Below are 12,278 nucleotides of genomic sequence, written 5' to 3'. Positions count from 1 at the left end.
TTTCTAGTATTTTGAAAGATATAAATTTTCAAGTGTTAGAAAGTTTAGAGACGCTTCCTAAAATCACTACATCACGTAGATATAATCATATTGCTATTATTCAATTCACTTTTTTCCCACTTTTATTGTACAATTGTGTTTGGCAACAAAGATTACAAATTAGATTCATTAGAATGTGAAATGTTAGAATTGTTAAAAGGAAAAGAAAAGTTAGAGGGATTTTTGTCCAATAAAATGATGATTATTATTACTATAATTGTTTATAAATTGTTAAGCTCCTTTTAGATAGGAGAAATTATGAATGAAAAAAATAAAATACGATGTCACATTTTGGTATTAATTTAAAGGAAAAATAAGGTAATGTTAGGATTAATAATCTCATTCAAAGTTTACAAAGCATTATATATCAATTTGATGCAATTCTTTTGATCACATAATGCTATTATCACTTTGAAAAAATAAATAGAAAAATTGTATTTGAGTAATTAATGGGAAATAAAGGATACATATACTACAAATTTCTTATTACTAATATGACAAAGGAAAATGACAAAAAAAAAAAAAAAAAAAAAATCCTTCCTTCCAATTACATATAAACTCACATGGCATTTAAATTTCTTCATTTTTCAATTGCAAAAGTGATATTGCACCAACGGGTTGTGGAAATGACTTGCTAGCGCTAAGTCTCCAAGACACTTGTTGCATAGATGGACGAAATCGTGGATTACAATGGAGACATTTGAGCGCCAATGATACTACAAGAGCTACGTCATTAGCAACTTGTGGACCTTTAGGAGATGAAAGACGGGAGTCTAATACATCCTTTAATGTTATGTTTTGAGTTGATGAAGCTGATAATGAGGTGACAAGATCTCCTGGATGCTTTCCCATTATTGTTTCCAATGCTACCATCCCAAAGCTATAAACGTCGCATTTTTCAGTCACAACCATAGTATAGGCAAGCTCTACAATATATATGTAAAAAAATGAATATTTTTGTTATAAGAAAAAATCTTAATACACACTTATCAAAAACCAAACACAAAGAAAGCTTACAACATAAATATTTTGCAATCTCTAGAAAACTTTTGAAATTTTATGAGGGTGTGACAATTGAAAAGATTAATGTTTTGTAAATTGTTTGTAGGGTAAGCAATGAAACATTAATGAAGGTTATAGTCTAGTTTACCTGGTGCAATATATCCGTATGTGCCTGCAAGAAGGGTTTGATTGGATGAATCAGGATCTAACAATCTTGCAGTGCCAAAATCTGCTACGAATGCTTCAAGCTTGGAATCTAGAAGAATGTTGTTACTTGATATGTCTCGATGAATGATAGGCAAGGTAGAGTCATGATGCATGTAAGATAACGCATTAGCAATGCCTTTAACAACATTCACCCTCTTTATCCAATCCAATTGCACAACCTCAACTTCATCCCTTAGCATACAATACAAGCTTCCTTTTTCCATATATTTGTAAACTAGAAACATGCATTTGTTATGTAGACAGAAGCCATGAAGTTTCACAATGTTACGGTGTTGTATTCTTGATAGCATTTGAACTTCATTTTCAAAGCTTTTCAAGTAAGTTGGATCATCTCTTTCCCATCCATGAAGTTTTTTCAAGGCAACCACCTTCCCGGAAGGCAGTTGTGCTCTGTAAACGCTCCCATAGCCTCCCGTGCCTATGCAGTATTTGATGTCAAAATCCTCGGTTGCTTGGATGATGTCTTGATAAGCAATCACACCATCATAATCCCATATGGAAAATAGATCTCCGTTTTTTACCTTTGTTGTCTTGGGTAATTGATTTTTTCTTATCTTTTGTTTGCGGAAGAGAAACCCAAGGACTGCAACTGAAAGCAACAAGGTTGCAGATAAAGAAATAGCAATGATGAGAATGATTTGGTGTCTTTTCTTGCAATGCGACAAACCTTTGATTCCATCACATAAACCTTTGTTGTGGTCAAATGCCTCTAGTGGAGCTGTAGATTGACCCTCCAACTGATTGTGTGATAAATCAAATAACGTCCACATGTTGTTAGAAATAGAAAGAGGAATGGTGCCAGAGATGTTATTGCGGGAGAGATTGAAGTATATTGCTTCTTTCAAATTTCCCAACTCTGAAGGTATCTTTCCACTTATTAAGTTATTACTGATGTCTAGATGACCCAATTTCTTCAAATTCAGTATTTCTTCAGGGATGAAACCACTTATTTGATTCGTATTGAGATCTAGATATAATAAATCCAAAAGATACCCAATTTCAGGAGGGATGGAACCATTGATTTGATTTCCTCTAAGAATAAGAGAAGTTAGATGGGTAAGATTACCAAAAGATGAAGGGATGACACCAGTAAGGCTGTTATAACCCAGATTAAAAAAAATCAGATTCTTCATTTTCCCAATTTCAGGAGGGATAAAACCACTGATTTGATTACCTCCAAGAGTAAGATAAGTTAGATTGGTAAGATTACCAAAAGATGAAGGGATGACACCAATAAGGTTGTTATAACCCAAATTCAAAATTTTCAGATTCTTCAATTTCCCAATTTCAAGAGGAATTGGACCATGTAGTCCGTTATAAGAAAGTTCAAGCAACTCCAGGTTCTTAATTTTCCCAATTTGAGGAGGGATAAAACCACTTATTTGATTACTATCAAGATAAAGATAAGTCAGATTGGTAAGATTACCAAAAGATGAAGGGATGACACTAGTAAGGTTGTTATAGTCTAGAAACAAATAATTCAGATTCTGCAATTTCCCAATTTCAGGAGGAATTGAACCATGTAGTCCGTTATAAGAAAGAGAGAGGAACTCCAGGTTCTTCATTTTCCCAATTTGAGGAGGGATAAAACCACTTATTTGATTACTGCCAAGATAAAGATAAGTCAGATTGGTAAGATTACCAAAAGATGAAGGGATGACACCAGTAAGGTTGTTATCATGGAGAATAAAATAAATCAGATTCTTCATTTTCCCAATTTCAGGAGGAATCGAACCATGTAGTCGATTAGAATGAAGGGAGAGGTACTCCAACTGAGTGAGGTTAGCCAAGGAAAGAGGTAGCTCACCTGTAAGATTGTTTAAAGGGAGATATAGGATGATGAGTTGAGTAAGAGTACCTATTTGGTGTGGGATGCTGCCATTGAGTCCACAGTCAGAAAGGAAGAGCTCAACCAGGCTGGGAAATGAAGAAAACTCCAATTTGCTAAGCTCACCCAATTTTTTTCCTGAATCGAAAAAGGCGATTTGAGTAACTCTTCCGGCATTATTGCAATATACACCATCCCAGTTGCAATGAGCAGAGGTAGAATTCCACCAACCGGTGCTGCGCAGAGCCTCTGCCTCATCAGTTGATGAAGATGGTGATGATAATGCATTGGCAAGAGAGAATAACATTATCATCATGATACTGGTAATGGTAACTACAACCACTGCTGGAGAAATTATAATGGAGGACGCCATCTTTAATTCTGTGCAATTAAACCTTACTACACACTTTTATAATGCAAATATAAATATAAATATTGGTTGGTGTCTAAGAAAGAGCCTCTTCCCTTCTTGGAAACACACCAAGTCAAGCAACTCTTTATCAGTCGACTCCTAAAGTCTCTAATAATATTAATATTATTGTCCACGTCATTCATGATTTAATTTCTTGTGTAGACTTTAAGTGGACTGCAATAAAAGTAAATGTGAACACAAATGCTCGTCACCCAGCTGGCTCTTTTCTAACATATACAAAGAAGGCAAGTTTATTCATTTTAAACCTCTTTTTCTTTCCTATCTAAATCCTTTATAAATTATATATATATATATATATATATATATATATATATATATATATATATATATATATATATAATTCACAGAAATATTTTCTTTGAAGTCTTTGATTAATTAATTATTTACTTATATAAAAAAAACTAATATATTGAATCTTATGAGAGTATGGTGCCATTTTTCTCTTCAATTTAATATTTCTCCTTGATTAAGTGTTCAAAATTTGTATGCATGGATTATTTCTTTCTATAAAAATGAAATACATTTTCAACATGTCACCATATGAACACAAAAAATATAGTCTAGGGAATAATTTCCAAGAGCATGCAATTGAATTCAATTAAACGACACACCCCATATTCCACGTTAGGTAGGCTTCCCATAAGAAAAATTGACGTTGATCAATGTTGGATTTATTCATAGATTTTTCCAAGCTACATCATGTTTTCATAAAGACCAAGAAGAAGACTTCAATGAGTCAACCGTATGTAAAGAATGATGAGTACCAACGATGTATAAAAAAAATCTTTATAATATGTTTGAAAATGATTCAAACAAGCCCAAAAGTGTTTCGTATATAATACATGAAAGTGTTTTTTGCTTTTAAAAATTTAGCTAATCATCTAGAATGACACATGGATAATCATATGGTAGGAGATTTTATATTTTTTAGGTTATATATAATTCATTATTAAAAAAATTATAAAAATAATTTTTATTACATCTAAATATATAATACATTACTAAAAACATTATGAAAATATTTTTTATTACATATAAATACTAATGGATTTTTCTTAAAAAGTTTTTCTAGTAGAAACACTAATAACAAAAAATACTATAAATTAAGAATCTTTTAACTAAAATAGATCATAAATAGGTTCTAAATAATGTGATTACTCAATCAAGTTTATACGTTATTTATTCCCAATAATGGATATTTGGAAGATTTCATTACGATGAATGTGGCAATATTTTCCAAGGAGCTTTGAAAAACTTTTTGGAAGTTTTCACAATGATGAATGAAGCAATATTTTCCACAGAGCTTTGGAAAACTTTGTGGAAGTAATGAAGAATGAAGCAAAATTTTTCAAGGGGCTTTGGAAAACTTTACAAGATTTCACGTGAAAATGAGAGGCTTGATAAGTCAAACAAAATTAAAAGAATCATCCTTACAAATACAAATGATTAAAATAAAATTTAAAGGTCAAATAAAATATTCATAATGAGTTAACAAATTAAATTACTTATGATTTACACATTGTTGACTTATTATGAAACCAAATAGGTCTAACAAAATGAAAAAAATGACCCTTCACAAGCAAATGATTAAAGGAAAATTTAAAGGTTAAATAAAACATTCATAATGAGTCAACAAATTAAATTATGTATGATTTACATGGTATGAATTTGTCAACTCGTTATAAAACTAGATAAAGACTTGAGAAAAATGAAACAATACAATCAAAATGAGAATAAGATAAAATTTTCCAAGAGTCTTTGAAAAACTACATAATATTATATAAAACTAGATAAAGACTTTAAAAAAACAAAACACAAACAATAATAAATTATAAAAATTAAATAAAATTTTAGGGAAAAATTTTAAATTATGAAGTAAAAGAAAATTTGAAGTTCAAATAAAACATTTATAATAATTATTAAGGTTGCATGTAGATATATTTTCTATTTTTCATTTAAAAAATATAAATTGTACATAAGATAGGAATTGACTTTGTATTCTTGTATAAAATACTTTGGTACTACTCTTGTTTCCAAAACCAAAATCTGTTTTGTTTTTTGACTCCTAGAATCAATATAAGTGCTTTTAAATATAAATGTTATATTTATATATACTTTCTATTTTTTATTTTTAAAATTAGAAATTGTGCATAAGACAAGAATTTACCTTGTATTCTTATACAAAATACTTTGGTACTACTTTTCTTGTTTTCAATTGTTCTTGGCTCGTAGAATCAATATAAGAGACTATTTTCTCTTCGGAAACACACACTAAGGGGGTGTTTAGTAAAATTTAAACTTATTACTTAATGATTTAAGTTGATTATAAATTAAATTATACTTAAATTGTTAACTTAAAACTTATTACTTAATTTTTACTTCAAGTATTAAGATTATTTAATAAAATTAACTTAAAATTTATTCTAAATCATCAAATTAATATATTTATTCTCATATATTATAATTCGGGTAAAAGAGATCGATTAACAATGAAGATCATGAAATAGTAAAAGAAATCGTGGAAGGTAATTAGGGTAAATAAGAATAAAAAAGAAAAATAAAGATACAAAATTAAAAATAAGTTAATTATCTTTTACTTTAAGTCATATTATTAAATTATTTTATCAAATATATTTAATTTACTTAATAACTTAAATTAAATTATTAAATCACTTTCAACTATTAAATTGTTTTACCAAACATCCACCAAGTCAAACTACTTTTTTGGGGTCCACGACTAAAGCCTCGATTATTGGTGTCCTCATGATTCTTTTGCTGACCTGACTACCCACCTGGCTCTCTCCCAACCTAATGAAAACGGTAGACAATGACTGTCAATCCCCTTGTTGCAAGTCTAGGTCTAAAGAAAACAATTTATATCCAATTATTCATCACATTAATTTGATTTTTTGTCCTATCTAAAAGACCTTCTGAATTTAAATATTTTTAATATATGACATAAAACTCTTTCTATCTTATCTTCAATGCATGTATTTTTGGAAAAATTGGCAGAATGTGTAATAGAATTGAAATATTTGAAAAACAACACCATTTGTTTTTTTCAAAACAAAAAGATTAAAATGTATTTTATTTTATAGAGGGAGCATCATTAATATTCTTAAAACATAATAACTAAAATAACTAAGTACACACATGAAATTAATGTATTTACATCATTTTTTACCTTTCATTATTTTTGATGTCTTTTTTTTCTTTTTGATTATTACAACTAAAACAAATGTGGGCTTTTTTCTTTTTTTCTTAAGAAGGTAACGATGAATCGTTTTTCTTCTAAATTTTTGCCTTCTATATCAACGATGATGGGTTTATATTTTATTTTATTTTCATTTAAAATTCAATATTAAATTGTCACTTGTTATTTCTTTTCGCCAATAAGAATATTCCACTTCTTTGACCCTTGGTCATTTTCCACTTACTATCTAACTAATATCAGGTTGCATATTACGAAGAATTCACCCCCATTGAACTTGTTCGTAGAAAGAATATCCATTACTCGGTCAAATATTGAGTTCATCCTTTTCAAAAGAATTCACCTTTATAAGCATGTCTAACATGAAGCATTGAAACATTTATACCAACCACTTGAATGGCGATGGTAACTACCACCACTGCTGTAAACATAATATTAATATTAATGTCCACGTAATTTATGACTTAATTTCTGGTGGACTGCACTAAAAGTAAATGTCCATTTTCCTCTTGCATATAATATTTCTCTTTGGTTTGGTGTTCAAAATGTGTATGAACACTAGGGCATAGTTTCTAGGAGCTTGCAATTCAGATCCATTAAGCAACTGCACCCACCCCAGATTCCATACGTTAGGTAGGCTTCCCGTCAAATAAGTTGAAGAAAAAACCATTGATGTATCAATGATGGATTTATTCATTGAATCTTCCAAGCCTACACCACGTTTACGCAGAAGGCCAATGAGAAGACTTGGAAGACTCAATCGAATTTAAAGAATGACAAGTAATAAAACTAGATAGAGACTTTGATAAAAACAAAATGTAGACCATAACAAATTATGAAATTTTATAAAAGAAATTTAATTTAAAATTTAAATAAAACATTTATGATCATTACAAAGGTTATGTTTAGATATAATTTTTATTTTTTCTTCTTAAAATTAGGAACTATACATAAGATAGGAATTTACCTTGTATTTTTATACAAAATACTTTGGTACTACTTCTCTTGTTTCCAAAAAATAAAAGTGCTTTATTTTTAAACTTCCCCCCCCCCCCCTCCCAACACACACCAAGTCAAGCCAGTGTTTTTCAGTCCACGACTAAAATCTCCAATATTGGTGTCTACATGATTCTCTTGCTGACCACCCACCTGGCTCTCTTCTAACCTAACAAAAAATGTAGACAATGACAGTCTATTCCCTTGCTGCAAGTTTACGTCTGAAGACTCCCCCGCCCCCGCCAGAAACACACACCAAGTCAAGCCAGTGTTTTTCAGTCCACGGCTAAAATCTCCAATATTGGTGTCTACGTGATTCTCTTGCTGACCACCACCTGGCTCTCTTCTAACCTAACAAAAAATGTAGACAATGACAGTCTATTCCCTTGCTGCAAGTTTACGTTTGAAGACTCCCCGCCCCCCCAGAAACACACACCAAGTCAAGCCAGTCTTTTTCAGTCCACGGCTAAAATCTGCAATATTGGTGTCTACGTGATTCTCTTGCTGACCACTCACCTGGCTCTCTTCTAACCTAACAAAAAATGTAGACAATGACAGTCTATTCCCTTGCTGCAAGTTTACGTCTGAAGAAAACAATTTATATTCAATTATTCATCACATTAATCTGATTTTCTGTCCTATCTAAAAGACCTTCCTAATTTAAGTATTTTTAATATATGACATAAAAACTTTTTCTATCTTATCTTCTATGTACGTATTTTTGGAAAAATTGGCAGACCGTGTAATAGAATTGAAAATTTGAAAAACAAGACCGTTTGTTTTTTTCAAAACAAAAAGATTAAAATGTATTTTATTTTATATAAGCAGCATAATTCATATTTTTAAAACATAATAACTAAAATAACTAAGTGCACACATGAAATTAATGTATTTACATCATTTTTCATTCGATTATCATGACTGAAACAAATGTAGGGCTTTTTTTTTATTTAAAAAATTTTATTTTATTTTAGAAGTTAATGATGAATCATTTTTCTTCTAAATTTTTGTCTTCTATATCAATGATGATGGGTTTATATTTTATATTTTATTTTATTTTCGTTTATTTTTTTCATTTATTTTTTTAAAGCATATTTAGATCATATTTATTTTTAGGGTTAATTTCATTGAGATCTCTTGAGATTTGTTGTAAATATATTTAACTGTTATTAGTTTTAAATTTCATTAATTAGCACTTTATAAATTTATTATATTTATAAAATATATTTTTTAGAGAAATCTTTTATAAAAGAAAATTATGTAGGTGTGTCTTTTAAAAATAAATTAATTTATTCTCTAAAAGATAAATTTTATATTTAAAATATATTTATAAGAGTGTTGTCTAATTAATGAAGTTTAAAATCAATAATAACTTAATATATTTATACTAAATCTAAGAGGGTGTCAACAAAATCAACCCCTTTTTAGTAGGAATGGCAACGGGGCGGGTATGAGAAATTCCGTTGCCCCCATCCCAACCCCGCCCCGTTTATTAAAAATAATTCCCATCCCCGTCCCGTTTAAAAAATTAAACGGGGCGGGGCGGGTATGGGAAATTCCCAAACCCGCCTCGTTTAGCCTCCTTTTTTTTTTTTTTTTTTTTTTTTTTTTTTTTAATTTTTTTAAAAATTTGCTTTTAAAATTTTTAATTACATTAAAATAAATATATTTATAAATAATAAAATTATTATATTTTTTATAACTTATTTTATTAATTTTTTATTATTATTATCTATATATTAAAAATAGTAAAATAAAATTAATTTTAAAATTTAAATTAAATTAAATTTTAAAATTGATTTTATATGTAAACGGGGTGGGGCGGGGCGGGATGGGGCAATACCCGAACCCGTCCCGAACCCGCCCCGGGTTTAAAAAAAAAATCTCATACCCGTTAAAAACCTGTTTATTAAATTTCAACCCCGTCCCATTAGGGTAGGGGCGGGGCGGGGCGGGGCGGGTGCCTGAAAAAACCCGCCCCGTTGCCATCCCTACTTTTTAGGGTTTAATGCTGAACGAGCTTGGCCCAACTCATAGGCTAGAGTTAAACTCTGAAAGTAAGCCCAAGTCCAATCCTAAAGTGATTGAATTGAGGTTAGATAGGCAATGCTAGGCTTTTGACTAACATGCTGAATATTCAAAACTGTTAATGATATATTATATTTCAATAAAATGAGGAGCATTAACGTTGTACTTGTATTCATAGTTCACCTAAATTATTCAATTTAAATAGTATCATTTTAAAAAAAATATGCTACTATTAAAAAAATTAAGTAAATGTGACGTCTAATTTTATATAAAATCAAAGATGTTTTATCACTATCGCAACTTAACACTCTTATTAGCATGAATATCTCAATTTTTTTTTTTTCATGTTGTCACAAAGATGTTATAAAGGATTTGAAAAAGAAATACCGATTTCATGAACTAAGAAAGAAATGCAAGTGAGTGTTGTATTGGAGGCCAAGGACCGATATTCAGCTTTACCACTTGATCGAGCAACAGTAGGTTGGTTCTTAGATGATCATAAAATACAATTGACGCCATAAAAATGCAGTAGCTTCTGGAGCTTCTTTTAGGTTATGTTTGGTTCCCGGAAAATACTAAGGAAGGAAAAAAAATGCAAAGGAAAATAATTTTTTCATGTTTGGTTGTCTTATGAAAAATATAAAAGAAAATCAAATATAATTAAAACTAATTAAAAACTTATGTATTTTAAAATTATTTAATCTTTATATTAATGAGTTAAAATAAATAAAATGAGTTTGAAGTAAAAAATAAAAATAACTTATCAACTTTTAATCCATTTTTTATTTTCCTTCACTTTTTCTTTTCTTCTATTTTTTCTTCGTATTTTCTTTCCCTTGCATTTTCCCTCAAATTTTCTGAGAACCAAACATAGCCTTAGTAATCGGACATCCTACTCAATTTGCATCACATAAGCAAGACAATGTGAAATTTTTTTAATTACGAGAGGTTCAAAGACCATGATCAAGAGTCCCTTTTAAGTAATGCGATATAAGCTTGATCTCCGGTGGGTGATTGAAAATGTTGACAAACTCTATTTGTTAGATCCAACTTGGCTCCCGCAGTGGAAGCTATACAGGTTAGGTAATAAGAATTTACTTTATATCCCAGCATATGACTAACCGATATTACTTGTAGTTCATCAATATTATTTAATTTTAAGAATATTGTTTTTTAAAAAATATGACTTAATAAGCATCACTTGTATGTCATTGGGTGTTTGGGTGCCATGATACCATTTCCACTCTCCCACCAATATTTTTTAGTGCTCTTCTTATACATGATTAAATAATTTTATTTTATACAAAATTTTAAATACTTTGGAAAATAGATAAGGTAGGACTTTTAAAAATACTCAATAAATTCATTATCGATCTTCACCACATTGTGAAATAATTCAATTTGCTTTGACAATGGATTGATTATGTGCATAAAAATCCTTCTAATTTTTAAAAAGAAATTAGAAGGATTTCTCTGTTATTATCATTACTATTATTTTCATTGTTATTATTATCATCATTATTATAAATTGATAAGTTATAAGAAATTATAGAGTAAAAATGAAAAAAGAAGGGATGTCAAATTTTAGTATTTGAAGAAAAAAGTATTTCATTATGACATAGTTAAGATCAATAATGTCATTCAAATATCACAATGCATTATGTATCAATCTCATGCAATTCTTTGATCGCATAATGCTATTATCAAATTGGAAAAATAAATAGAGAAGTTGCATTTGAATAAATAATGAATAGAGAAAGGATACATATACTAAAAAAATTTCATTTCTAATATGAAAAAAATGACTTCTTATCCAATTTTCCCTATATTTTTCATAGTTTTTTTCTTTAATTTTTTTTTTAAAGACTTTGATCTATTAATCAATTAATTAACAAATGACTTAAATTAAGTTATAAAGTCATATTAGTTGACTTCAAAATGAGTCAACAAATTAAATTACGTATTATTTACATAGTATGAATATGTTGATTTATTATTAAACTAGATAAAGACTTGATGAAAACATAACAACACAATTAAAATGAGAATGGGATAAAAATTTTCAAGATTCTTTGGAAGACTACAAAATATTACATAAGACCAAGGAAGAAAATATCGTCGAAATATCGGTGTATCGGTGGGTGGCGAAACGATATATAGCATGGATATATCGGTGGTCAACGACTAGTCAATGCGATCAAAGCTCAAAATTGAGCTTTTTTTTGCTGCGTTCAACATACATCCCCAGCTCCACTAGGGCAAACGTGCCCTTTAATATATAATATGCACTAAAGAAATATATATCAAAAGTTATGATATAAATAAAATATTAAAAAAAACACTTTAAATAACAAATTAATTATAACTATTTTATAATTGAATGAAAAATTTTCATTTAATTGATTAGTAAAAATATATCATAATTTTATTCATAGTGTTTTTAATATTATTAATATATTAAAAATTTATACATTTATCATAATTTATTTATAATATATCAGAATTTTAATATT

At 29.1% G+C, this 12,278-nt stretch overlaps 1 protein-coding gene across 3 annotated transcripts; it reads right to left on the bottom strand.

The window, feature by feature from the left end:
* Positions 1-449: 449 nt before the first annotated feature.
* On the bottom strand, positions 450-3,554 carry LOC100268107 (probable leucine-rich repeat receptor-like protein kinase At1g35710). 3 transcript variants are annotated; one of them, XM_019224719.1, is made up of 3 exons: positions 3,128-3,538; positions 1,190-1,858; positions 450-965 (listed from the first exon to the last, which is right to left on the bottom strand). In XM_019224719.1, exons 1-3 carry the CDS (start codon positions 3,468-3,470, stop codon positions 610-612), a joined length of 1,368 nt encoding a protein of 455 aa, XP_019080264.1. In that variant the 5' UTR covers positions 3,471-3,538; the 3' UTR covers positions 450-609. The 3 variants fall into 3 exon arrangements, with proteins under 3 accessions (XP_019080264.1, XP_010661041.1, XP_002277606.1); XM_010662739.3 differs by having other exon boundaries at positions 450-919; positions 1,190-3,554; XM_002277570.4 differs by having other exon boundaries at positions 1,190-3,548.
* Between the last annotated feature and the right edge of the window lie 8,724 nt (positions 3,555-12,278).

This window comes from Vitis vinifera, chromosome 14, assembly GCF_030704535.1.
Source record: "Vitis vinifera cultivar Pinot Noir 40024 chromosome 14, ASM3070453v1".
Classification (NCBI taxonomy): Eukaryota; Viridiplantae; Streptophyta; class Magnoliopsida; order Vitales; family Vitaceae; genus Vitis; species Vitis vinifera.
Note: the sequence above shows the minus strand (reverse complement) of the source record. Positions and strands in the feature narration are given on the sequence as shown.